Raw genomic sequence first — 26,426 nt, forward strand, 5'->3', positions numbered from 1 at the left:
TCATTGATTTTTTTCATGCCAGAACACTGGTTTATCTGAAAAGGTAAAACCAGCAGTCCAGCAGAAGGTGACTCCACAAAGAGAGGAATTCCTTAGTTTGGAGTTTAGAAAGACAGTATGTCATAGAAACGGTGTGCCTGCATTACAGATTGCTGTTCTCACTTCAGCAGATGCTCCTTTGTCAGGACATACGCACTTGCACATGCCCTGTCACATATTAAAGAAGAATCCGCCGTTTTGTTCTTTATGGTTCTGTTCTACATGTCGTCTTGTGCCTAAACTTTTGCACACTATCCTGTCTGTCCTCCTTGCTCGTCAATCATATCAGTACTCAGTGTTGACAGCTTCCACCTTTCAGAGAAGGCTGTGTGCCTGTTCTTGTTCGTGTCTCTGCACAACACGCATGCGCCCATCGCCGTCCTCATACTAATTGAAAAGTTCTCAAGTGTTATAGTCACATTTCGACACAAATCAGTAGTTTGCAGTCTCTGCAGAACCGGACATAAGCCGGCATTTAGTCAGGCAAAACCTCTGGCATTCCCAGGTCACAGGAAATTGAAGTAAAGCATAATCCTCTTCTTATCTGAACCTCCAGCCAGCATCTATATGACTATCTCACAGCAGGGAGCAGGCAAAGTATTGTACCAGATTTACGCCCAAACATATAAAATAGAGCATTTGTTATTACATTTATTGGTATTACCACAGCCTGAAAAATTCTGCTTAGGTGAAGACTAGCAGAAGTATTTAAATTTAAAAACAATGACAACATTTGTAAATAAAGTGCAAACATGTTATTTTTATTTTAAGGAAACAAAATTACAAGAAATGTAGCATCGTACCCTATCACTCTTTACAAATGAGGCGTATTTTCAGCAGAGTGAGATAGGATGACAGGATAGGAGGGTCAGACAGCGCAATTAGTCTGTGAAAAAAAACAGAACTAGCCTAAGGCCCACAGTTAATGTCCTCTTGCATAGTTTATAGTGTCCTTAAGATCAAATGCTGAATCTGTAAAATTATTTAAAATGTCTTCATGGTCTCTAGGAGATGCCCTTCATACTGCAGGGTTACTTTAGATAATCGTGATATTGAGGGTCTCATCCACAGGAAATGTCTCAGATATTCCAAAGGGAATAGCATATTCTTTGTCTTTATACAGTTTCATCTCTGGTTCCAAATCACCAGCCACATCAGGAACCGAGACCTCTTTGGGGCTAAAATGAGATACAATCAAAGTTAAAACAATATATCTGAGACAACCAAACTTTGATAAACAATCAAGGTAAAAGATTTCTTTGTGTCATTTTTTCATCATTTTTAACGCCTGCACAGAGGAGGCGTTAAAAGGGGGCATACCATTATTTATAATAGGCCACTATGAACTCTGCAGGATTTGCGCCAAAATGTTGCCACTATTCCTGCAGAGTACATCAATAGTGTCAAAAATGTTGACGCAATTGCCCCTACCATACGCCGTGGTCCACTGTATATTTAATACAGCAAACGTATGGTGGCGGTGGGGGCACAATGGGCCACAAGAAAAGTGGTGGTACATGTAATGTAGCACCACTTTTCTTAAATCTGGCCCTAAGTCTCCTACTGAAGTGAGAAATAACACCAGTGAGTTGAGCTCACTACAGAAGTGAGTGATAGTCCATGTGAACACTAGGGAGTAATTGAGCCCATCGTTGATAGGGAGTCAATCAAAATAATAGAGAGGGTGACCGTGCCCAGGGTTTCTAAAATTACACGATTCAAGTCAAGAATACAACTTACAACACAACAGGACTGAAATGAGATAGGCAACAAAGTAAGCAACAGGGACAAGAAACCTGGTGGGTCTGGAAGGAGAGGGAATGAATACTAGTAGCAGGAGTCTGGCCACACCCGGGATTCAGTGATATCAACAGATGCATGTGTCACTAGCAGACATATGTATTATTAACAAAAGCATGTCACTACTAAAAACTATGTATCACTACCAGAAGTGTACACTACTAGAAGGTACATATCACACTCAATGGCATGCATATGTACTACTAGCAGAAGTGTGCACCACTAGCAGGTACATACCACCATCAATAACATGTATATGTATCACTGGCAGAAGTTTACACTACTAGCAGGTACGTGTTACACCCAGTAACATGCATATGCACTACTAGCAGAAGTGAACACCAGTGGCAGGTACATGCATCACAGTGAAAGCATGTATCAATATTGAACACATATATCACTAGCAGAATTGTACACTACTAGCAGGTACATGCCACCATCAATAACATGCATATGTATCACTAGCAGAAGTGTACACTACTAGCAGGTCATTTATACCCTTTGCAAAAGTGTGCACTACTAGCAGGTACATATCTTCAATAAAATGCATTTGAATCAATAGCAGAGGTGTACACTACTAATAGGTGCATATCACAGTCAGTAGCATGCACATATACCTCTAGCAGAAGTGTGCTCTTCTAGCAGGTGAATATCCCAGGCAATAATATGCATATATACCCCTAGCAGAACCCCGTCACACCTGTGGCCCCTCCCCTTTTGCAGTAAAAACAAATTAAACTTAGTTTATTATGTTTTTACTGTAAACGTTTTGTAGCTGCTGCTGCAGACAGGAGGGGGGGGGGGGGGGGGATTGGGGCGACGCTCCCCCGCCGTAGCGGAGGAGTCTCTCCTGCCCTTGAGTAAGGTCAGATGGTCAGTTCAAGCACATTACTTATCCTTAACATCTTCTGACGCAGAGCAACCTTCTGAGACCTTTGAAGTCATGTGTGGGTACCTGCACATTACTCATACAATAGCCCTCTTCTGATGCAGTCCACGATGCTGCCACTTCTGAGTGAGTCCACACTGTCAGTACCTACACATTGACCCTCTTCTGTTGTAGGTCACTCTTCTGTTCACTCTGACTGACGTCACTCTGTCATTACTTTCACAATAATAAAAAATAACCCTCTGATGCAGTCCACTCTTCTCCCAACTCTGAGTGAGGTCACACTGTGAGTACTTACAAATTACTCATACAATAACTGCCTTATGGTGCAGTCCACCCTTCTGCCACCTCTGAGTGAGGTCGCACTGTGAGTACCTGCACATTACTCTTAAAGTAACCATCTTCAGGCACACATCTTACTGCCATAGTGATAGCGTGTGTGTATGAGTCTGGCATAGGTTTTGTACAGGAAGGTATCCTTCCTGTGCACAGTACTATGCCTAGACCAGTGTAAAAGCTTTTCCTACCTTGTATGTGTGCTGTACAGTGCTGTACATGACACATAAACCAATCTCTTCTAAAGGAGAAGCACTTCACTCTTGTCCTACCTCTGTGAGTACCTGCACATTCGAGGGAAGCCACACTCTACTGTATCTGCATTACTCATGCACTAACCATCTTCTGATGCAGTCCACTTGCTGCCTGCTCTCAGAAATATCACAATGTGACCACATGTACTTTACCCATACTCTGCCTTCTGATGCAGAGCACCCTGCTACCGACATTACTCTTAGAACAATCATCATCTGAAGATGTGCATTCTCTGCCCACTCCGAGTAATGCTACACTGTCAGTACCTGCAGATTACTCCTACGTTAACTCCCTTCTAAAGAAGTACACTCTGCTCCTCCCGCTGAGTGACACAACACTATCAGTACCTGCACATTGCTCAAAAACAATCATGCTCTGATGCAGCTTACCCTGATGCAACATGTAAGTGAGCGAGTCCACTCTGTGAGTGCCTAAATATTACGCATACAGTAACCTTCTTTGAAGACCCGCAGTCTTCTACTCTCTCTGGAGGAGGTCACTCTGTTAGTTCCTGCACATAAATAAACCTCTTGCGATGGATGCAGTCTACACTGCTTCCTCCTCTGTGTGATGTAGTTCACATGCTGGCCCCTCTCAGTGAGGTTACAGCGTGAGTACCTGCACATTGTTCATTCACTAACACTCTTCTGATGCAGTGCACCCTGCTGCCCCTTCTAAGTGACGTCACACTGTCAGTTACTGCAAATTACTCATACACTAACGCTCTTATTCACTGAACCATGCTACTCCTTCTGAGTGTTGCAATCGTTTAAAGACTCCATGCTGCTCTTACACTAACTCTTCCCATCAGGAAAGATTCAGCATACTAATGATAAGTGCTTCTGCTGGTAATACATACCTTTGTTGGTAATGAATGCTTCTGCTAGTGAAATGATCTTCTGCAAGTGATACATATGTTTACTATTGATACATGCTTTCACTGTGATATATGTACCTGCCAGTAGTGTACACTTCTGCTAGTAATACATAAGCATGTAATTGACTATGATATTTACCTGCAAGAAGTGTACACTTCTGCTAGTGATGCATACATCTAAGATTGATACACGCTTTCATTATGATAAATGTACATGCTAGTAGCTGAGGGGGAGTGCACAGCACTGCCCCTCAGTGAGCATGTATGTTTGGCTGGAGGTCTTGGGCCGGCCAGATATACATGCGCAGTAGGCTTTGTCCAGCCTGGCAACTCAGTGCCGGATTGGAGAGAGCAGGCAGAGGCTCCCACTCTCCCTCAGAGCACCCAGCCAGGGCGCTCCATCCAATCAAAGCAGCAGTAGGATAGGACGCAGGGCAGGCTGGGAGCCTGAGCCTGTCCCTGCAGATAAGGAGCGGTTCAGAGGTGGTGGGGCGCAGCAAAACAGGTACTTTTTGTTTTTGTTTTTTTGGGGTTGTGACCCCCCTCCCTCTCCACACTTCCCTCCCCCTTTTCCCCTGCACCGAGCCGCCCTCCCCTTCTCCCTCTCACGAGCCTCAACTACTCAGGGGGAAAGAATACTCTACTTCAGACGAGGATTAGTGTATGACTGAAGTGCATGTACTCACTGTGTGGCCACATGCAGAGGGGTCCGCAACGCTGCCAGGGTCGTGATATGATACGCACAGGAGAAACTGAAGGTGACATTGTTTCGGGTAATAATCCCACCAACGCGAACTCGACCCGGGATGGTGAGGACATTGGAAAATATCATGTGCGATCCATTAACCTGGAGAGACACAAGACGTACTTTACACTGTGGATAGTAGCAATGTCGGGTTAAAACGTGTGCAGGGTCCATGCCCCACAAATGATAAACGAATTACTCCACATTTGCGGAGTAGGAAGATATATTTTATTTCAGCCCTTTATCTAATTTAAAGTACAAACTAGTGCAGAAATGCAAAAATAAAGCGGTGTGGCAACCTCACAAAGCTAATGTAGGGTCTGTTAAGGTATTCCTATAAAGTGATCTTGTATGTATGTCAAATATCTTTAATTTTTTAAGTTAATCAAAACCATCACAATATCACACACATATAAAAAAAGTTCACTAATTGTATATTTACCAATAAAAGAGAATTACCGGCAATCTCAAAGCTTTGCCATTTACCCAGCATATACAGTACATGGTCTTGTACGTAGAAAGAACGGAAAGACAAACTAATCGTGAGCCTTTCTATATTTAGGACACACAAGAACAGTTTATAAGAATATTTTGACGAAGGTACTCTTATAAAAATGAACAATGAAAAGAGCATTTGTTTGATTACATCCAAAGTTAATACTTGAATAACTTCGATGTATAAAACGCATCAGTGTTACTAGCTTTTTCAAAACTTTCTGAAAGACCGTACCACCAGAATAAAATGTATGTTTCCCTCATCTGATACTATCTTGTGTTCTTTCTAAAGACATGGCCTCGTAAAATGCCCAAGAACCCTGAACATGGACTTCTATTCACCTACATCCCAGAGGTAGCAGAAACGGCGGCACACCGTATGATCGCCATGACATAACAGGAAGTGACATCACATGACCCTCCCAGCAAATAATGTCACGTTATATCACGTGAACTTCACGCTAATGACATCAAACTAATTGACATCCAAAAGTTCCAGAATAACTACATAGACATAACAACACAACACAGACAAATATCTATTATAAATCCCACTTATATTTTAATTATGGTTCTGCCATGATATGCCAGGGAAACATTATTCATTTCATGTAGTACATGAAAAAATATGCGTTCGTTTGAAGATGAGTTTATAGTGCTACAAGACCGAGACCACCTGAACTTAGCTTATTTAACCACACACCGTCATAGTTTTAAGATTCCCCTATATATCTCAGTGACAAAATAATTTTTAAATCACAGGGATAAGCAAATACGATAAAAAAAAGAATGGTAGTTAGTTCCAGCTCTAGTAATTCATATTGGCCATTGTGAACGTTTTGTTTAAACACATAATTTTCATATAGTCACGATAATGAAACATGGCAACAAATTGTTTAAAATGTTTTTCTTATTTAATTTTTTATTGCATTGCTGAATGTATGAGAACCCAGAGAATAAGGTAGTATTCCTAATTCAAGCTAAAAGTAAGAAGTGCACATGAAGACGCTGCTCACCTAAAGTGTTTAGCATCATTTTGCCACTTCTGAGGCCGGGGGTCGCAAGGGGGAAACCTAAATGATGCACATAGCTCCAAATTGTATAGTGCAAACAGTGCTGATGTAAGCCGTACAGAGATTCTACTTGCTATAGTGACAAGAACACCCAAGATCTTCATGAAGGGCAAAGATAAAGAAAAGACCTGGCATCAGCGCATTTGGAAAAACTCACTATGTCGAGACGCGAGCACAAAATACATGCTATAAGCAGACAGAAAAAGAGAGTACTGCATCCACAAGATACATGCAAGTTGTATAAAGAAAATATAGTAGTGTGAGTAGGAGATGCAAAATGCCAGCTTAAAGAAAGTGCTATAAACACAAGGAATGCGATATCAGTAGAGAAAAAATCTTACTACAAAAGCAAGACACCACCATCAGCTAAATGAGAAAAGAGAACAATAAACACAGGGTACATGCTATCAGCTTAGAGAGAAGACAACCGTAGGAAGCTGGCTCTTTATATAGTGGACCAAAATGAGGTACACTGTGCAAAGAGTACAAGCAATCCCCAAAGGTATCTCAGAGCCACAAATGACATCCTAAATGCTCTCTTTTTAGGTAGTGTGGTCGAGCAGTTAGTAATTTCAAAGGGATGTGCTAAGCATGTAAGACAAACACTTGTGCAGTAAGTCAGACACACACTCAGGAAAGAAATCCAATACCAATTTATAAAAATAGCACGTACTTTTATGTAAATTTAGATGCCAAGATCATTAGGATCAGGTGAGTACTTTTTGAGTTATGCATTTTTATAGTTTTCAAAAGTAGAGACTGCATTTTTCAGGAAGCTTTAATGCAATCCTATGGAGAAAAACAAAGGTGGCTATCTAGGTAGAGTACAATGACTTACAGGACCAATCTCTGGGTCTTACGGGGGTTTTGGGACAAGGTCCAAGGCCACACCAACAGGTCACCCTGGGGAGCTTTGGTGGGTCTGGATGCAGAGGTGTGTTACGGCATCAGGTGTCCCATTCAAGTCTATGAGGATTGGTCCAGTTAGAAAGTTGCTGCAGGTCTGGACTGCAAAGACAGTCCAGAAGAACCCACAGGAGGGCTCGACCCTGGAGGTCCTCAGGCACATGGGGACAACATCAGTCCACTCCTGCTCGGACTGCAGGGCACAGGTACAGGGGTGTCTTCTGGCATCGGGTCCAGCACTGGAGTTCCTCGTGGTTGCAGGGGTGTTCACACAAATACTCTGCAGGCGTGGACTGGAGGTCTAGTCTGACCAAGCCAAAAAGTGGGCTCAGGTCTCAAGAGATGGGGAGATGTGAGTACATCCTTGGTTCTCCTCTTCTGGGTCCAGGGCAGACGGGTGTAGAGGTGTCCTAGGCCGTCAGTTTTTGCCTCCTGGTCACTCGAGGTTGCAGAGGGGCCTGCAGAAACAGTCTGCAGATGCATTGTGAAGTCCACAGTGGGCGAGCACAGGGTGGGCATCTCTTCTAGAGGGCCTAGGAACCACAATGAAACAGTTGTCCCACTTCAACACAGGCTAGGCTGCAGTGGTGATGTCTCACGTCTGTATTTTTTGCAGACCCGTTCTTCTCAGTCCTTTCTTGGGTGCCTGCAGGTGCAGGGGAGTAGCTCCTCCACTCCAAGGGAGTTTGTCTTGGCAATTTGCGGAGCACTGGCAGCTCTCCATGTTTCTTGGAGGCTGCAGCAGCAGGACAGGTCAGTTGCTCCTCAAGGGTCTGGGGCAGCAGGCAGCCCGGCAGGGTTGGCGCCAAATCAGTTGTGCTCCTCGGTTCTCAGGTTCAGCAGGCTTCTCGTCCACTTCTTCTTTTGTGTCTAGCGAAGATCTGGCATCAGGGGGTCCCCGAAATATTAAATTTAGAGGACGTTATGGAGAGTGAAGGATAGTAGCCAGTGGGCTACTTACCCTTGGGGTCACTATACCCCCTAGATAACTACTTCCTGTGGGGAATGTGCATTACTCTGTCCAGAGCCATAAGTTTCACCACACTCAAGATGGCAGAATTTCCTAAGTTGTGTCCATTTCAGGTTGGCCACCCTATGGATAGAAGGCCATATCTGCATTCTTTGAAGCTCCTATCTAGGAATGCAGGGCATCCAGTGGGGAGGGGTGGGCTTTTGTTTCTGACCTTTTGTAACTGGATGCTCTCCCCTGGGAGATCAGATCATCATCTGTTGGTGGTAGGCTGGCCAGAACCGGTCAATGAGCTCACCAGCAGTTGATAGGTTTTGCAAGGGGCACCTCTAAGGTGCCCTCTGGGTGCATATATTAATAAATCCATCACAGGAATCAGAGAGGGGTTATGAAGCAAGATATTTTACACCAAATATCCCTAGGTTCAGAGAAGCCACCATGTACCTGGTGAACTCTTAGTGACCATTGTCCAGCTTCCCTGTACACTTACTATATCTAAGAATCGACAAAGACATAGTATGGGCATATTTGCTCATGCATATATGCCCTCACTTATAATATAATGCACCTTGTATTAGGGCTGAAGGCTGCTGTAGGGGTGACTTACAGATATTACAAACAGTGTTTTAGGGGACATGGCACACAAGTGTGTGTAATATTGTGTTTTCAATTTTGGGAGCACCTTGTCACACAGCCTGCAATGGCAATCTACATAAGGTCGGTGCTGGGTCCCTTAGAGTGGCACAAGTTGTGTTGCAGCTCTGAGGGGCCTCTTCAATACCCATTCCATAGGTATCAGGGGTACCATTTACTAGGGACTTACAGGGGGCTGAAGGGCCTGATCACTTGGGGATCAATTGACCAGGTGTGTTGTTTTAGGGAAGGAACACTGGGGACCTGGTTAGCAGGAACCCAGTGCACTTCAGTCAAAGTTGCATCTAAAAACCAATCAACAATTTGAGAGTACTTCAACCAGAACCCAGCTCCCGTCAACAACACTGCAAACATGAGGTGCACACAATAAAAATAAAAACAGAGAGTGGTGGGAACAAGAGAAATTGACTATCAACACAAAAGGAGTACTATAAAAGCAAAGTATGGGCTTCCAGTATAGAGGGACGAGAGGAGTGGGAATATAAGAAGTGTGCTAGGAGCTTGAAGAGAGTACCACACACACAAGGTTCTTACTATCTGTATGAAGAGAAGAGAGTAGGGGAGTACAAGAAATGATCATAAAGAGAGTACTGAAAACATAAGATATCCACTTTCAGTAGAGCGCGAAAAGAGTAGTGAGAGTATGAGAAGTGTGCTAGCAGTGTGAAGAGAGTCCTGCACACATGGGGTACTATCTGTATGAAGAGAAGAGAGTAGTGTGAGTACAAGAAGCATGCAAGCAGCATGAAGAGAGTACTGCATGCATGAGGTGCTTACTATCTGCAAGAAGAGAAAAGAGTAGGGGAGTAGAAGAAATCAGCACAAAGAGAGTAATGAAAACGTGAGATATCACTTTCAGTAGAGTGAGAAGAGAGTAGTGAGAGTACCAGAAGTGTGCTAATAGCGTGAAGAGAGTACCACAAACATGAGGTACTTACCAGTAGTAGTGAAAGTACAAGAAGTGTGCTAGGACCATGAGGAGAGTACTGCTACATAAGGTACTATCTGTGTGCAGAGAAGCGAGTAGTGTGAGTACAAGAAATGTGCTAGCATCATGATGAGAGTACTACACACATGAGATACTATCTGTATGAAGAGAGTAGTGTGAGTACAATAAGCGTTTTAGCACCATGAGAAGAGTACTGCAACATGAGGTACTTACTATCTGTATGTAGAGAAGAGAGAAGTGGGAGTATGAGAAGTGTGGTAGCAGCATAAAAAGAGTATTGCGACATGAGGTACTTACTATCTGTATGAGGGTAAGAGAATAGTGGGAGTACAAGAAGTGCACTATCAGCATAAAGAGAGAACTGAAAGCATGAGCTTTTCACTTTAAGTATAAAGAGAAGAGAATTGTGGGACCACAACAAGAGTGCTCGCAGCAAGGCGGGAACATGAGGATTGTGCTATCAGAATAAATGGAAAAGTACCTACAAGATGAGGTTGGTGTTTATAAAATAAAAATTTATAGTACTAAAAAGATATGATACACATAACAAAACTAAAGAGAAGAGAGTACTGCAAATTTGAGATGCATGCTATCGGCATACAATAAACACAACACCCGCTATCAGTATAAAGAGAAAAAAGCAGTATGAGCAAAAGCTATGAACAACAAGCATGAAGAGAAGAGAGCATTGAGAACAAGCAAGGAGTTTTGTTACCAGGAAGAAAAGAAAGAACTGATGACAGTGGGGAGCATTATGAAAACAAGCATTGGCAAAGCCAATAGGGTTCGCCTGAGCAAACTCTATAAGCTGTATCAATTTTTTTGTTGCATATTACACAGCAGTTGAGCTGCTGTGCAACATGGCTTAAAGTAAAACTTAAAAAATCACAGTGACACAGTCAATGCTGGCCGTATCATAGTGGTTTTTTCACTTTTAACCATGTAAATACGCAAAAAAATTTAAATCATTGACAAAGCCAACAGATTTCTCACTGGTGAAACCTATTGGCTTTGCCAATGTTTGTTTCTATTGTCCTAGAAAACAACCAGCGATATATCAAAATAATTGATATCTTTGAACTGGTATTTCTTTTCCAGCCCAAGCAATACTGTGCTTTTACTTTGCCCCAGTTTTGTAGAGGTGGCATTCGTACCTTTACTTGGAGCTGCTGCAAGAAGGCAGCACTCATGTGTTTCTACCCTGTGAAGCCCAGCACACTCCTAGAGCTCTGGCGTTTGCAGTAAACATGCCCTCCAAATCTGGGAGATCGAGGTGGGGGTGGGCTGAGAGGCAGGGGTGAGGCCACCAGCCCACAGATGTTTTTCTAAATAAAATATGCCCCTACCAGGGAAGTTAGTGAGCCTCAGGAGGTGATATATTTGGTTACACAAAGTGGACAGAAAGGCATTGGGAGCCTGCGACAGTGGGGCAGTAAAATGTTGGTTCCGTAGAAATAATGTGGGCGAAGCCAAAGGGGATACTTGAGAGAAACAAAAAAGTAAAGTCCTAGGAAGATTCAGTGGCAGAACGAAATGCGTCTTTTGAGGCTTGAGTTTGCTAATGCTGCATGTTTGTGGTGAACTGTTCTTGCAGAAATCTGTTGGATGTTCCCACAGTTTGATACTGTAGTAGAAAAATGTAACAAATAACGTATTCTGTTTTTTGAAGGACTGCTGCATAGCAACTAAAATATATTTCAATCTTGATTAATGTTTAAATAAACCCACTTGCGTAAAAAAAAAGAAGAAAGAAAGAGTGAGTGTGGGCTCCAGACACAACAATGCAAGTAGCAGAATCGTTTCTGCTGAGTCATTTTGTAGCAAACTCAGCAGCCACGGAAAAAGAACTGCTCGTTAAAAAGCTCTTCAAGGCACGGAATACAGCAGTTCGATTAGAAATTGAAGGTGTTGTCCAAGAAGCCACTATAAATCAGTTGAAATTCAACACACTATGGAGAGCTGGGAGAATCAGCACTGTGCAAATCGAAGTCAAAATATCTACATGTGAAAACCGCACAAAGTAAAAGCACAGTATTGCAGAGGCTGAAAAAGAAACGCCAGCTCAAAGACATTAGTCATTTTCATCATTTGTTTTTTCTGGCTATGGTGAAGAAGGCAAAGAGTACATTGACGGACCTGCAGTTGAAGGTCACTGTCGACCAGAAGCTGTTCTTCGTCATGGCTCCACAGCACCATAACGACAGAAACAAGAAGTCACTGATAAAGAATGATGAGGGAGCCACGTGGGAGCCAGCCAATGGTAAGTAAGGTGACTGGGAGCTACGTGGGAGCCAGCCAATGGTAAGTAAAGTGACTGAGAGACACGTGGGAGCCAGCCAGTGGTGAATAAATGTAAGTAATGAGCGGGCAGTAAGTTCCTTGTATGTTTTTTTTAGTTTAAATACAAAAGATTTCTGAAGCTCAGCGCAAGCCCTGTGCAGGTGAAACCTAAAGAAGAGGAAATAGAATTGTGAACAAGGGAGGATAATTGTTACCACAAAGAGAAAGGGGTTCATGCGAGAAATTTGGAGACTATGGTGCAATGAGTAAGAGAAGAGTGATATTAGCAAGAAGGGAAGAAAACACTGTCACAATGTACACGGACAACAAAAATATACTTCAAATTAACCAGCTTCCATCAGGCCCTTCTATAGGCTATAGCTTGCATCTCTGAACTTAGGTGCAAGGCACCAGAGCATTCCTAGATGGGGATGCATCTGAGATTGTGCTAGTGGTCTAGCTGTATTAATGCTCCTCTGGCCCTCTTACCTGGACATTGCGACTCAGTGAGTGAAGGCTGACAAAAATCTAGGAGTACTCTGGTTCCTCCCTATCCTTCCTCCTCCAAACCAGTGCTATGGCCAAAAGAGTTTAACATCTGATGCATCTACTCACACTGATCTTACTCCTCCCACAAAGAAAATGTCAATATACTCTTTCAATCCCTGTTGACTACCCACCTATCACATACACAATTGTACCACATCCTCTACTCTTTCTATCACCAGTAAAAAAATTTAATCTAACCCTAATCCACTAGGCTCCTCATGTGGCATAAACGGAAAAGTAGAAAAGAAAAAGGGCAATGAAGGGTGAAAACCCATAAAGCAAAACTGATACGGGGACCAAAGTAAATCATTAATTCAGAGTCGGACATGAAAGCTTCATGAAAAGAATAATTGCCTTCAGTGAAGCAAAAGTGGCACTCAAAACCCTATGTTCAATCAACAGGCTTGTTTGGATGAGGATCCCAAGTAGGTACAGCACCTTTTCATTTCTGGACATGAACCAGACTTTTCTCTGAGCTCAAACCGGCCAACAACAGAACAGAAAGACAAAGTAACAGAACCAAGTTAATAATATTGCAAGTCAGAGGGGCTCACAAGTCTGACCCTATGATGCATTTCTCTCCTATAATGATTCAAGTCAGCACTCTACAAAGTGACTATAACATGCACACCTCACACATAATGATGCAGTTCAAGACGCTACAGTATGACTCTATAATGCAATTCTTTCCCAAAGCTGATACAGGTCAAGGCTGTGCAGTGTAACCTTAAAATGCTATTCTCACCCATAATGGTACAGGTCAAGGCTTTACAGCATGAAGACTTATTTATGCAATTATCTCTCAAAGTGATGCAGATCAGAACACTATAATTTGACCCTGTGATGCAGTGCTCACACATAGTGATGCAGGGCAAGAAAAAACTGCAGTTTCAAAAGAAACTGAAAACCACCCTCTTCAGAGTATCATTTCAGCATTACTCATTCTTGCCTAAGTCCAGCAGACATGGTAGAAATGTAATCGGTGCAAACTGTCATCGTGGCATATATAAGTGCCTGTCTATGTTTTACATCTTCACTGTCACAACCGCAAACATACAATCACAAGAAACAAAGGACATTCAATGAATGCACTCCCTCACTTCATATCTTTCCATATCACTCTCATTCGCACACTCCCTCTCCCACATCACTCTTTCTCACACTCCCACCCTTCAGAGGACACTCACCATCACCTGGTTGCCGCAGGAGCTCGCCCTGACCTCTGAACTCACAATGACCTTGGCAGTAGTGTTGATGATGTTCCTTGCTCCTCCGCACATCCTGTCCCGGAGGTGCAGCCCGCTGGAATCATAGTGATTTCTCTCCAGCTGGCACCTGCTAATGGTGAGAGATATGTTTCCTGATGAACACTCCAGACTTGGGGTGGGAAGGACTGCTGCAGGGATAGAGATGAAGTCATGGTCATTCAGCACAGACCACAAAGGGCAGAGTTGGAGATTCTTATGACAGCAGCTGATGGAAAATGGGTCATTAGTTGTGTGGCCTGCACAAGTGATCGGTCCACATTTGTCCTCCACTGGTAACCAAACACCCCCATTGCACCGCTTGACTCTTTCAGGGTAGCGAAGCAGAGCAGTCAAGGAAGGTGCTTTGGGCTAGTAATCCCCATTCAAAGTTACACAATAATAACATTCAATAAATTATTGGTTAGTCTGTGCTTTTATGCACATTTATTATACACACACTACTCAATACTATGCAACAATTTTCAAATATACCCAAGTTGATAAAAATACTTCTGGTTGACATTGCGTAATCATTCTTGTCTCTCCAAAAGGGAGATTTGGACCAATACCTCACATGTCATATCATTCACTTGTATGCAGCCACAATACTGGAGCCTAATGTTTGGGTGGGAGCAAATAATACTGGCAATAAAGCATGAAACCTTTGACCAGGTGTGACTATCAGCCTCAATATCCCACTAAAAACAAGTGCAAGTAAAAGGTATAGGCAAGTAGGAATGATTTCTGCTATAAAAATGACTTTCATCTGAAATTTGCAAATTAACCACATCCCCTAAAGGCATCATATTTATAATTACTCAAGGGTACTGTGTAGGCTAGTAATCGCCATTCAAAGGTACACAATAATAATATTTAATAAATGATTGTTCACTCTGTGCTTCCCCTTTTGAAAAAAGTACATTTATTAGACACACACTACTCAATACTGTGCAACAATTTACACAAGTTGATAAAAATACTTCTGGTTGACGTTGCGTAATCATTCTTGTCTCTCCGAGAGGGAGATTTAAACCAAGAAATCACATGTCATACCATTCACTCAAATGCAGCTGCAATACTGGAGCATAACCTTTGGGTGAGAGCTCTTAATAATGGCAATAAAGCATGCAACCTTTGATCAGGTTTGTCTATCAGCCTCATTATCCCACTAAAACAGGTGCAAGTAAAATGTAAAGACATGTCAGAATGATTTGTGCTATAAAAAATACCTTCAGCATGAAATTTGCAAGTTAACCACATCTCCTAAAAGGCATTATTATATTTATAATTCCATCGTAATGCAATTATATGCATCTGTAAAGTTACAGAATGGTTCAATTACCCACTTTCACCCATTAAGGGTGTGCATGCAATTTGACATCTCTCATTAAACCTCTTTAGGCCATACAAACTGCAGCCATATTCCTTGCCCCTAAAGTGGATCATTCCCAGCTAAAGAGCAAAATGCTCCAGCTTGGGGTGTGCTTGCAAACATACTTCAGAACCATAAAGGAGTTATCCTTTTGGAGTCCCACCAAATGTAGGGTGGGGACTCATGGGCTTCTTTTAGGGTGGGGCTGCCCTGCTCATGCAGCTCCCCCCACACTTTAGTGATCATTGAGGGTGACCACGTTTTCCTGCCCCTCCCCCCCACGGCAAGAACAAGTGCTTTTCATGAAAAAATGTCTCCAGGCCCGCAGGGTATTATGGGGCACTCTTCTGTGAGCTTTGAGCATATCTGAGGAGAGGCTCTCCCGCTGGAGAGAAGTACTATGAATTTCTGATTGTTTCTTTGGACCTTTAACATGGCCTTGTGCCATGGTTTTATTTTATTCGGGGTGCCTGACCCCACCCGGACATCCAGTGTTTTTTTAGTAGACTCATGCCTTTGTTTGGAATGCCCGGTCCCACCCGGATACCCCTCACCATTCCACTTTGTGGAATAGCCTTGGAAGCCCACCCTGGGCTTTCTGTTGCCAACTGACCATTGTAGTGCAGCCACAGGAGCCAGCAGCCAAGTTCTCGTCTGCCCGCACCTGTGGGCAGACCCATCTCCAGTTACTGGCCCTCCCACTTCCTCTAGACACGCATGTGGGAAGTTCAGTAGCCCGGGGGAGTGTGGTGACACTCCTTCACTTCTACAGCAACATCCGGGCCCAAGATTGGGGTTGTGGGCCCCTTCTCAGGTACTTTTTAGCCAAACATTTTTTAAAGTCCTGAGTTTTGGATTGCGCTATCTGGGTACCTTTAGCACCACTTCCAATGGTCCAGGACTCAAGAGGCACCACTTGGAGGGTCAGGACTTACGCAGGCACAGTCTAGGTATGTGTTCAAGAAGGTTGGAGCCTTTCCTGTCCCTGAGGCTTTTATCAGACGGCCGGTCAACTGCCCTTGGAGTTACTTTTGGAAATCCTGGAGCCAAGGAGCAGATCAAGGCTCAGCAACACAGCAGATTTCTGGAGCTCAGAGCAGGGTTCAGACAGCAGAGCAGTCCTTCTTGGTGCAGCAAAGCAGTCCTGCTGAAGTACACAGCAGGCCACAGAAGCAGGCAGTCCTCTGAAAATCATTCCACAGGACCCGGAGTGAATTGATTAGTGGGCCCGAGAGTCCCATTTTTTTTCCTGGTGCCTCCTTTGAACTGAGAGAAATCTCTGGAGGCTTGCCCACACAGACATGTCTGGAATTTCCTGTCTCCCTTCCCTTGCTCTATACCGGTTACAGCCACAAAAGGCTACTGTGAAGTTCTTTGTGAGAGAGTAGGGCTCAGCCTACGGCCGATTGATATGTAAGTAGGGCTGTGCACAGCTCTGCCCCCATCCTGCCTGAGATGGCCCATTCAGGCACACCTACTTCCTCTATGGTATGGCTTTCTGAGAGGATTAAACAAAGGTGGACAGCCACTCACAACTAGTCATGTGCCCCATGAACAGGGTGCAGGCACCAAATGGTTAAGACAAGAAAAATATTTTAAATTACAGTTCCTCAGATATCAAACATGATTTTCCTACCTGCTCCCAATCAAAACTTAACACTTATTAAATGTAATAAGGTAACCTATTGTTATCTTACAGGAGAAGGGGGCCTCACAGTAGTGAAAAACAAATCTATGAGTTTTTCGCTACCAGGACATTTAACACATAAAAGTACATGCCTAAAGTTTTATTTACAACGCGCCTGGCCCTCTGGGCTTTCTAGGACCTATCATAGGTGTGACATATGTAATAAAGAGGGAGTTTCAGACTTGACAATGGAGTTATTTTGTCAAGTTGAATTGGCAGTTTAGAATTGCATACAGGTTGCAGTGGAAGGCCTGAGATAACATTTTAAATGGCTACATAAGTGGATGGCACAATAAATGCTGCAGGGCCATTATTAGCCATTTACCAGCACAGGGTATAGGGTATAGCACTTTACAACACACTTATACATAAATTAAATATGCCAATCAGGTGTAAGCCAATGATAACATGTTGTAGGAGGTGAGCACAAGCACTTTAGCAATGGTTAGCAGTGGGAAAGTACATTGGGTCCTAAGGCCAACAAAACTGAATTCAGAAAAATGAGAGGAGTGAAGGCAAAAAGTTTGGTGATGACCCTGCATAGAGGGTTACATCCAACAACTAGGGCACACTGTGTTATTTTGGGCAAAATATTAAAAAATACCTTAAATGTATAAACCATCCCTATAGCTATGGTCATATTTTTCCCTTGGCTGACTTCCTAAGCGTCCCCCTACACTCTCCCTGTGCTCAAAGTGGGGCACAGAAGTATTATTTTAGGCTTGCTGTAAAACTGAATATTTTTAAATGTATGGGCATGGGATGTAATAGAATCTTACTTGAAGCACTGATGAAGAGTGAAGAGTGAATGGAAAAGAGTAGGATTGCTGGCAGAAGTACATCCTGGTCCAGCAAGTGACTCTGGACCTAGGTAATAGAGGCGTAAGAGTCCACGAAAGATAGGAGAAAATGGGAAAGAAGGAATAGCGGCAAAGACAGAGCCAAGCAGGCAAGGCAGACAGAGGGAGAGGAGAATAGGTGTTGACTGGAAGAGAGAGGACTATTAACTGATGGAGAGGCAGAAGTGAAAAAAGTAATTGTGAGCAACAGACAAATATAATTGAAGGAGTTCCAAATTCAAATTGTTGTCAAGGATAATTCAATGACCTCAAGCAGGCCAGCAAGAAACGATTACATTTACAAAAATATAGCAAAATAAACATTGGCAAAGCCAACAGGCATGGATTTTCTAGTCTGGTTTTTGTCAATTCTTGTGTTATTCTGTCATGGCCTTTGCAAACCTTTATTGATGGGTAAGCTGCTGGTCCCTCACCAATCTAAAACAAACAGTGGGTCGAGGCAAAAATATTTTTTGGTCTCACAAAGGCACACATTATTATAGTAGTGCCTGGAACATTAGGGGACTACTTTGTGTGTGAATGTGCTCCTTGTGAAAGAGCAGTTTTCTGTAACTCACAGTTAAGTCATCCAATGGGAGAAGCGAGCTGACCCACTGCCACATGATACATGCTCTAGTGGATGAATTAGGAACTGAATGACACCACAACAGTCTAACAGATGAAGTCTGGCGTAACTATGTTTTACATATACCTTTGTACAATCAAAAGGTCTTGGCTAAAATCAGACCTAAGAAAGCCAATTGGTCTGGCATCCCCTGCCAACCTCTTGGCTTTGCTAATTATTTTTTGTAATGTTTTTGTAAATTTGTCTTACAAATGAATAGCGAGAGATTGAAAGCTAGGTATATAGAGAGGCTTGCAACGACAGATAGAGAGAGTTGTGCAGATAAATAGCATTGCATAGTCAATTTAAATAGATATACACAGAGACCCACAGCTGCATAAATGGAGAGATTGCATAGATAGATAGATAGAGAGGGCTGCATAGATAGATAGATATCACAGAAAAGAAATCCCATTTGGAGAATTGTTAAGACACTGGAAAAATTGTAATGAAATAGATGAATGTAAAAATGGAAGAAGTAAATGTAATCGAGTGATTATTCAACTGTGGCTACCCGATGAAGTCGCTTATGATCAAACAAATGAAAAGACCTATTAGAAAGAAAAAAACTAGGAAGAACTGAAAACAAAATAAGGAGAGATTTATAACCAGTTCTGCTCAGAAAGTGGGAAGATCTTTAGTAAGTTTTATGAGTATTGGAAAGTTTTACAAACTGACAGACTTTTAATTTATATTTTACAACCAATTCCCTTGGTTAGTTTTAAAAGAGTGAACACTCTCAGAATCAGTCTAACTCCAAGTGATATGCTGAGATATCAGAATAGCAAATAAGACAACTGGCTGACATCTAGACCATCTGGGTGCTGCAAACGTTGAAATTGTGTATGCTGTAAGTTTGTCAAAGGCAAAACATTTTTTTTTCTGATTGTAGATGGTCAGAACAAATTTACTATAAAACAGTTTATAAACTATAATACAGCGTTTTGTGTGTATATAATCATTTGATTCTACGGGAAACAGTATATTGGTTTGTCTAAATGTCAACTAAAGGAGATATGGAAGGAGCATATTAATGACATCAGAAATCAGGACAGAAAATATCTAGTGGCAGTAAATGTGGCACACAATTACAATCAGAGGAGATAGAAAAATAGTCATCATAGGCACAGAGCATGTTCACATCAACCATTGAGAAGAGAATTGTGAATGAGATTAGAAGATACTTCATGGATAGAAACCATGAAAATAGATAAAAAAAGGACTTGGTATTGATAACACATTTTACACATCCCAAAATCACTTAAATGGGGAAGTGCAAAGGACAGAAATATCCGAATTATGATTGTGAATTTAGATGCACCAACATACTGAATGCATAAAGGGTTGAATTCTATGTCAGGACCAGAGGCTAAGATTATGCTGTCTCTCTTTGCTTTATTTTATAATAGCAGCCATGTAAACTATAAGAGAACTACTGTTCCCATAAACTATCAGGAAAAAGGAAAAGAGAAAAAGAACAATAACAACAGTCCAATCACTGTGCATAAACTAGCAATATAGTCATTCCTTGATTGAGACTCTCCCTCTTTCTTTGCTGTTCCGTGGCAAGCCAGGTCAAGTACACAGGTCTCTCGCTCTTCCCGAGAACAGGTTAGCTCACAGTAGCGGTTTTCACTCCTTTTGGGAGCTCGTCATTATACTACTGCAGGCGAGCGGTGCACAGTACATTGCACCGACCCTCAGAGGACACTGTCTATTGTAATGACTTGTGCCTCAACAGCTCAGCGATCAGCCGACGCATTATCACTGATAAAAATGTTTGTGGTGTGACAGCCAATCGCGGAGCCTGTTCTTTGTGTAAAGTTACCTGATGGGGCCTGAAGTAGTATGTCCTACTTCTGTAGGGTCAGTAATAATATTTGTATTAATCGCTACCATTACGCCCCCCTGTGGGGGGGTCTGTATTTAGCACCAGAGTGAATTGCAGCTTTTACAAAGAGGTGCTTTTAAATGGGACACTTCCCAGACCCTGCCCGGGATATTAAAGGTAGAGTATTTACCTCTGCAGGGGTGACTTTCTACACTTCCACCAGGACTAAGATGAATTGTAGGGTCATACCCTTACCCTCTTTTGATGCTAATCTTAAATTCTGTGTGGTCAGGTGTATCAAAGCTTATGAAGCCATGATGGAGGAATTGAGACCTCCAGATGAAAGACAGCTCCTTATTTCTATTAGGAACCTATTCAGGGCTGTATCTTCCCCAGCTATTGGTCATTTGGTACATTGGGTGATGCAGGAAGCGAGTATCGATACCCAGAGGTTTGGAGCCCATTCAGAGAGAGGAGCTAGATCTTTTAAGGCTTTTCAACTGGGACTCTGGTTAAAGGACATTGCTAATGCAGTGGATTGGTCTTCCAATTCCACATTTAAATGGTTTTATTTTAAACCAGTAGTGGATATGGCTTCAGTAGTGGTGAGTAAGGTTTAAACCAGCATAATCCTGGCCTCTTGTCTTGTTAGTGGAGCTGGATGACTATAAAAACTACCTATCAAGAGAGTTGATCGCAATAGGATATGGATAGAACACTGATTAGTGATACTGGGTTTCGAAGCGGAGTATGTACATGTTTACATTTTAAGATTATTTAAAGTTCTCCCTGGACTTTGACTGAGATGGTTATGGATCAACCTGAATTAGTGAATGCAAAGGTCTCTTATAAGTTTAGTTTGGGAAAACTAGTGCATGCCTGTGATGTTAAATCCGATGTTTTGAATAAAAGGTGGGATTTAAGAATAAGTGTATACCTGAATGACACTGTAAACATTTTTGTGTGCACCAGCAATTTAAACTGTATTCGATTAGCAGCTGATATATTATCCTGTGAAAACAGAATTACAGATAGGTTTGTGACTACCACTATAGGATTATAAAAAATAGAGTTGTGAAATACCTATCAATTAGAGGAACTGAATGGCGTTTCTGAATTGGCTCAATGATAATGCACATGGCCTTGAGTATAAAAGGATAATAGACCAGAGGCAAGACACACATGAGCACAATTGTTGTGTGAAGAATTGATGTACAGAGTCATAAGTTACTCCTTTGTATGTTACTTCCTGTTTTGACAAGTTCAGAATGGTTTTTGTGATGCGGTTATAACATTGATATGCTAATTTAGGATTTTGAGAATTGAATTTAGCTATGAGTTGCATGGGGTAATAGGTCTGTAGTTAGAACTCTAAAGACAGACTTTAATGCAAAGGGCTAGCAGTTTGAGACAGAATACTGTATACAAACCAGTAGGATGGGAGAATAATATTGGTTAAAATAGGAGCTTCAGCTGTGCGCAGTGGCGGTTGGACACAGGGCCTGGACTGCGGCCAGGCCCTGAGGCCAACCCCCTATAAGCACCCAACCTTGCAATGTGCATGGCCTTCGCCAGTGTGCGGCAGGGGTTGCCCGCAAGGCCTGGTCTGCAGCCAGACCCTGCGGCCAAACCCCCCTAACCACTCAACCCCACATTTTGCACAGCCCTTTGGCCATGCGTCATAGAAGTTGGCCACAGCCTGTCTTTCTGGGTCTGAGAATAGGTATAAGAGGGTTTATCTCAGGATGAGAGTAGCTGTGAGAGTCTTTCTCTGTGTGTGAGAGTGCATGCATCATTGTCTTAGTGGGTGCATCAGTGCCTGCCCAGGTCTGTGAGTGGGTGCCTGAGGGTGTCAGTGGATCTGTAAGTGGGTGTGTGAGAGTCTGAGTGGGTGTGTGAGTGAGTATGTGAGAGTCTGATTGGGTCTGTGAGTGGGTGCGTGAGGGTCTGAGTGGGACTGTGAGTGGGTGCAAGAGTGTCTGAGTGGATCTCAGAGCGGCTGCATAAGGGTCTAAATTGGTGTGTGAGTGGGAAAAAGAGACTGAAAGGGAGAGAGAGAGAAAGAGAAGAAGAGAGATAGATAGTTTTGTAGGCTTTGATGGATGATATAGTTAAAATGAGATATTTCTGCACAAATTATCAAGAAAAATGCACTTAGGATCACCTTTCAGTATGAGCTTTAAACATTTCCACTTGAAAAAAATAAAGGAGGGAAAAGACCAGGGATATACCTGGACTTGAACTTTTTTCCCAATTTGTTTGCCCTTTACAGTCTATCTGGGACTGTTGGGGGGAGCTTCAATGCCTCCCCGCAGTCCCTGCTGATTATTTTTTTAATTATATTTGGCCCTTTATAGCCTATCTGGGACCACAGAGGAGCCTCAAGGCCTCCACGTGGTCCAAGCTCATTTAAAAAAAATATGTTGGCCCTTTACTGGCTTTCTGGGACCGCGGGGGCGTCTGAAGGCCTCCCCCCATGGTCCTATTGCTCCAGCAAGCACACAGCTGCTTCTAACAGCAGTTCTCTGGTTGCTGGATGAAAGTGTTTATCTGTCTTCCATGCATTCATCTCTGTGTGCAGGGAAGACAGATGAAATGTCCCCTTTTTGACAGCATGACCTGTTTGACAAGTCCCGCTGTCAGAAAGCGGAGTTATGCTTGCTGTAACTTAACTACATCTGTCAAAGATGCAGCAAAGCCACAGCACACATCCATGTTCTGGGGGTGGGCACCCCGGGACATAGCAGGAGCCAGCTCTTTGAGGTGGTGGTCCCCCAATCCATCAGTGGCTCCTCAAGGGGACCTGAGCAGCCCCCCCAGCAAAAAAAGAGCCCAAGGGAGGTGGTGGTCCCAGGGGCTACAGGGGGTCCAAAATGGACCCCCTTTCTATTTTTTCCACTTTGTCCTGGTGAGGTGGTGTCGCTGGGGCTGTGGGGGGCTGCACGCCTCCCATGCACACAATCAAATCAATGCCCCAGAAGGTGGGCTGCGGGAGGGGGCTGGATGGTCCCCTCATTAATTTTAATTAATGCCCTGGGAGGAGGTAATCTACAGGGCTTCAGGGGGAGCCTGACAGCACCCTTATTTAAACTGAAATAACCCACAGGGAGGTAGTGGCTGGCGGTCAACAGGGCTGCGGGTGGGCCAGGCGGCCCCTGCACTTTGATAGGCATTGCCCCTGGGATTTGGCCCACCTGGGGTCAATGAAAAAGACAAATCATGGGAGCCCACGCTTCTTTTTTAAAATTTTGCCAGATCCGCCACGAATTGCAGGAAAAAACTGCTTTTTTTGCTCGAGGGGGCAGAGGGACTATGTGGGACCCCAGCACCAGGGCTAAGCTAAGGGGTCAGGGTGACAGTACTCTAGCCCCTTTTCTTTTTATTTACATTTGTTTCTGGGACTCAGCTCAATCCGAGTCCCAGGATGGCTGCCAACACTTCCTGATTTGAAGTGTTGGAAGCCTGTCAGATCTCAGCACAAGATGGGAAGGGGTCACAAATCCTTTGAGTCCCTAGATATACAAATTTGGATTTTGTTCAATTTTACAAAAACAACTGAATGCATTTACACCAAATAACAAAAAGGTCTCTTTCTGGACCAAGAGCTGTCTTTCTGCCTAATTTGGTGTGATTCCATCCAGTGGTTTTTGGTGCTATCGTTGTTCAATTTTTCCTATGGGAATTAATATTGGAAATGCTCTAAATTGTAACCCCCCCCCTTTATCTTGACCGCCGCTTCACGGATCATCCCAAAGCTTTTCAGACAGCATCTGGTGTGACTGTTGAATGTTTTTTTGTAAAGTTTCATGAAGATTCGTCAAGCGGGGCCAAAGATGTAGGCAAGCAAAAAACTGCTTTTTTCTATAGAAACTAGCAGGGGCAGTACCTTTGCAATGGCGGAGGAGCGTCGCCCTCATGGCCAAAAGCCAGGAGATAAAAAATAAAACGATAGTTACAATATCGGTTGATTTTTCATCTGCTGACTCAGCCAGCAGTACAGGGAGTTGCGGGGCAGGGCCACGGGAGGTAGGAGGGTGGAGGAGGGTAGAGTGCACCTAAGTGCACATGGACATTTGGCTGGCCGTCTCCAGCGCGGATGTCTAAGAGCTGGGCTGGAGAAACTATATAGACTCTAGGGCTGTATTTGAGCGGCAGTCCAAGCCACTTAGACCAATCCTGTGGCTACTTTCATGCTAGCCTTTGCATGAAAGCAGCACCAGGATTGCTGGGAAGCCTGTGCTGGTGTCCCAGTGAATGCTGGGACATCAGAAGAGGAGCGAAGTGGCAGGAGGCGGAGGAACAGTGAAAAAGGTCATTTCTTTTCTATATTTATTTTTTTGTTTACCCCCCCTTCCTCGTCTTCTCCCCATTAACTGCCCCCCTCAACATTTGGGGCAGCTACAGCTGGAAACTAAGTCCTAACTATAACTACCTAGAGGCGACTAGTTAAAATATATATATGTATATATATATATCTATATATATATGTATATATATTTATTGTAACATCTTTTGCTATCATTTGAATTATGTGGATTTTCAAGTGCTCTTTTTGTCATTGCTGTTATGTGTTGTTAGTCTGAATGTAGCGGTGATATTTGGTTTGTTTGATATTGTTGTATTTAAGAGTTTTTTTCAGCAATTTTTTGTTGGCAATATTTGTGCCTTCACATTTAAATATAGGGTCATAACATATAAGTTGTCAATATTTTGTGGCAACATTTTAGTATGACAATCTAATTTTTTCCATGAAGTGTCATTCAACCTGCAAACAAGTGAGATAGCAACCACCAAGGCATGCTCAGATACAGCAAAGGGGCTGTGCGTGTGACAAGAAATATATCAATCATTAGGACATGGTCAAAGGATAAAAATCACCAACACGTGCAGAAGCAGGCCGAGATCCAGCAGAGGGATGTGCTGAGTAATTTAGCAATCGCCGAGTCAAGCTCAATGGCCAGGCTACAGTGAGAAAATGGGAAATACATTTTACAATTATCTGTTTTCTCTTTAACTCATAAATCGCAAGTTAGTCAACAGTTTAGTTACAGTATAACTTTCCATCAAACAACAAGTAGTCAATGAAATAAACAGTGAGCAAATATACCTAATGCTGCCTCTCTTCCTTCTCTTGGTTCTTACCACTGCAAGGTCAGTCTGCACTATATGAGAAAGACTCCTAACAGTCTAATTAACCAAAATGACTCTTATCACCAAGACCACTTTATCCACCTGAAGTGCAATGCTTTCAGTTTTTATCAACCTTTGAGGAGGCTTCTTAGAGTCATAGAAGGTGACATAACCTTGATACTATCAACAGTTTTTGTTGAATTCTGATGAAGGCCTAGGTCACAGATTAAAAGAGGGCTGCATATTTTATATGGTAGAACTGTGGTCACTTAGATCCTCATACTTTTTTCTGCTATCACCCTTTTTGAGTTTTAGCCACTGTGCCTTCACAAACTGCATCTCCATTCATACCCCTCATACTCGAGGTGGCAATATTACTTATACATTTAGATGATCTAACAAATGATATAAAAATTGAACTGAAGTATTCAGCCCTTGTTTTGCATTATTTTACTAATGGCATTTTTCCATTTTACACTAACTTTCTTTTTGAATTATGTTGGATCTGGCTCTTTTTGCAGGGTTATCCCTAAACTTTTTGCCTTCTTTCTCCTATTTTGTCTGACCTGTTTGTGTTGCCTTTAGGCCTCTGGGCACTTTACCACTGCTAACCAGTGCTAAAGTGCATGTGCTCTCAGTTTACACACAATTGGTATATTTGATTTACCGGTAAGTCCCTAGTATAGTGCACCAGTTGTGCCCAGGGGCTGTAAATCAAATATTACTAGTGGGCCTACAGCACTGATTGTGCAACCCATGTGAGTAGCCCTGCAAACATGTCTCAGGCCTACCATTTACAGTGTCTGTGTGCAGTTTTAAACTGCCATTTTGACCTGGCTGGTGCACCCACTTGCCAGGCCACAACCTTACCTTTTACT

The 26,426-nt window shown here is 42.9% G+C and overlaps 1 protein-coding gene across 3 annotated transcripts in view; it reads right to left on the reverse strand.

Annotated features, from left to right (window-relative positions):
- Positions 1-779: 779 nt before the first annotated feature.
- LOC138284836 (pancreatic secretory granule membrane major glycoprotein GP2-like) overlaps positions 780-26,426 on the reverse strand; it is a 76,687-nt gene continuing 51,040 nt past the window's right edge. For 2 of the 3 annotated variants that reach the window (XM_069224027.1, XM_069224025.1), the window contains exons 4-6: positions 14,005-14,213; positions 4,883-5,043; positions 780-1,217 (exon numbers count right to left, since the gene is read on the reverse strand). In XM_069224027.1, coding sequence (XP_069080128.1) covers positions 1,076-1,217; positions 4,883-5,043; positions 14,005-14,213 — 512 coding nt within the window. In that variant the 3' untranslated portion in view covers positions 780-1,075. The remainder of the gene's footprint in view (positions 1,218-4,882; positions 5,044-14,004; positions 14,214-26,426) is intronic. The other variant, XM_069224026.1, reaches the window with a different exon arrangement.

Source organism: Pleurodeles waltl, chromosome 3_1, assembly GCF_031143425.1.
Source record: "Pleurodeles waltl isolate 20211129_DDA chromosome 3_1, aPleWal1.hap1.20221129, whole genome shotgun sequence".
NCBI lineage: Eukaryota > Metazoa > Chordata > Amphibia > Caudata > Salamandridae > Pleurodeles > Pleurodeles waltl.